This window comes from Penaeus japonicus, unplaced genomic scaffold (genome assembly GCF_977035675.1).
Source record: "Penaeus japonicus unplaced genomic scaffold, GWHDUDI00000001_assembly GWHDUDI00000037, whole genome shotgun sequence".
NCBI classification, from domain to species: domain Eukaryota; kingdom Metazoa; phylum Arthropoda; class Malacostraca; order Decapoda; family Penaeidae; genus Penaeus; species Penaeus japonicus.
This window is the reverse complement of record NW_028234439.1, coordinates 19,832,475-19,834,974: the sequence shown is the minus strand read 5'-3', so window position 1 is coordinate 19,834,974 and position 2,500 is coordinate 19,832,475. Positions and strand designations below refer to the sequence as shown.

General features: G+C 34.5%; 1 protein-coding gene across 5 annotated transcripts in view; it reads right to left on the bottom strand.

Moving 5' to 3' along the window:
• Nucleotides 1-2,500, bottom strand: part of Raf (serine/threonine kinase raf oncogene) — a 22,341-nt gene that overhangs the window by 13,813 nt on the left and 6,028 nt on the right. For all 5 annotated transcript variants that reach the window (XM_043028786.2, XM_043028787.2, XM_043028788.2 and 2 more), the window contains exons 3-5: nucleotides 1,254-1,443; nucleotides 452-657; nucleotides 178-282 (exon numbers count right to left, since the gene is read on the bottom strand). In XM_043028786.2, coding sequence (XP_042884720.1) covers nucleotides 178-282; nucleotides 452-657; nucleotides 1,254-1,443 — 501 coding nt within the window. The remainder of the gene's footprint in view (nucleotides 1-177; nucleotides 283-451; nucleotides 658-1,253; nucleotides 1,444-2,500) is intronic.

The window sequence follows — 2,500 nt, the reverse complement described above, 5'->3', positions numbered from 1 at the left end:
TCTCATGATACAAAATGAGTAACATTGATCTCCTTACAATATATATTTTAAGGATTTATGCATCCAATTAATGCCCTAGTATTGTGACATAATTTGTCCTTATCTCATTAGTCAGACAACAGAAATGTACAATGGAAATGTAAAAGAGGAAGGCCAGACACAAGGGAGTAAACTTACGAAATTGTGAGAGATGGATGTTGTAACAGGAAACTTTTCTAGAACCTCCACAACAATTTCCTCTCCCTCTAACGCAGCGATGTCCGAGTCCCAGGACATGCGCACCTGAACCAGCGGAAAGCCCAGATGTTAAAGTGGACGGTGGGGAAGGGGGATATTGTTCAAAACTAATTTGATCTTTTAAAAAATCTCAAATCATCAATATTATCAAAATATCTCAAAAAGTAAGGGAAACATGCAGTATAATAATACATATAAACAAATTTAGTCATACCTTAGGATTGTTTTTTCTGTACACAATGCAGACATCGTGGGAAAGTTTACGGAAGTTAAGTGCCTTTGCTAATGCTTCTTTTAATGTACGTCCTGGCTGTACTTGTACTGTAGTACGTTGCTGGTTGGGCAAATGTGCCCGCACAACCGATCGCAGGGGAGACTGTGGTGTGGAACGTGCAACTTCTTCACATACACCATTACTACCTATTGGGGACAAGAAAGACAGAATTAGCACACCCTTTATAAAAAAAAATAAAAAAAAGAGTAAGGCATCTGAAAATTGAGAAGTATATACAGAGATGGAAAAAGTTGGAATTATGATTGCAGGCAGAATTTTGATGGAGAAACAGAAAATGCAATTGCATCTGCACCAAGGAAATATCTTTGGTTTGCCAATGGTAATGAAAAGTGAAAGGACATTAGATCATCCAGAGAGAAATAATTAGCATAAATCTACTTTCAATACTTTCACAGGGACAAATTTATTTTTTCCAGGTGTGTATATATGTGTGTATGTGTGTGTGTATATATATATATACACACATATATATATATATATATATATATATATATATATATATATATATATATATATATATATATATATATATATATATATATATATATATATATATATATATATATATATAAAATGTATGTATCTCAAATTTTCTCCTTTTTCTCACATCTGCTCAGAATGTAAACTCTTGCTATCCAATGTCTACCTTACTCACAAAATTGGCAAACAAGATACTCCTCACAAAAGGATAAGGAAGACTCAGCTGCCACAAAGTACTCACTGGAAGCTTGTGTCACAGGCGGATAACCTGGTTCCACCTCCTCTGCAGAGGTGGCTGTCTGCCCTTCAGGGAGGTCTTCATGACAGCCGTTTGTCTGAGCAGTTTGCCCAGTTGCAAGGGTCAGCTGTTCTAGTATTTCTTGCTCCTTGGCCTCAAATCTGTGCAACTTTCCAGTTAGCTCTGTGTACTCCTGCAAAAGAGACGAAGTTCTTATTTAAGTATCAGTGTCAAGTGTCAGTCCACCAAGCCAAAATACATATTTTTTTGAAGATTAAAATTAACAAAGTTATTGTGCATACTATAGCAAATCAAATACAGAATACCACTATACAAGAACCTTCTAATCTACTACATTTACTTTATCTGAAATATATTTAAATATACAAAGGTAACACAAATTTCCTCCTTTTGCCCTTACCAGAATAGCTTACTATTATTCAATATCATGCTCTATTCAGCAAATCATAGGAATATGAGATTGTGTTTAATTTCAAAATATGACCATATGGAAAGGAAAAGATAGAGAAGTAGATAAGATGATGATGATACATATAATCATAATCATCATAATAACACTAAAGAGGCAGGGATATAAACATAAAAGGTTCAAAATTCCTTCCAATACAGTATCAAAGGTTATAAGAAACAGTTCAAGAACAACACTTGACAGTGCATGAATTTCCTGTCTTTTTTCTTTGATTTTATACTATGGATCTCCTACATTTATGATTAAACTATTGACAGCATAATAAAAACATACTTTTATAATTTGTTCTGACAAAGCTAAAAAAAAAATACAAAACTTTACACTATCATAAATAAAAAATGCTGAATATCTAGTGCCTTTCCTACATGAAACAGGTATAAAAACTTGTTACAGCAAAGCCTGGGTTCTACCAACTGAGCCAGATGCCCCTCTCAAGACCTGTCTCCCTTCTAACCAATCTGGAGATAATGCAAGCCAGATCTATAATGTTCTTTGCCTCAATCCTTTTTAATTTTTTGCCGGCAACAAGGATCTTTAAAATTTTATTAAAAATCATTATCCAGTTTTAGCCTTATTAAAAATGCTTTAAATCCAGCCTAGGTGCACCTATCCCAGAGTGCAATGACAACGGCTCTAACCAAAAAGCAGGCTGAGGAGCCGGAAGGTGCTCTGGGACCTGGACTATGCGCGAGTTGTAAACCTACACTCAATTTTTAAAGAATTACAACCTTCATCTCTTAATAACCAAATGAAATAAAGA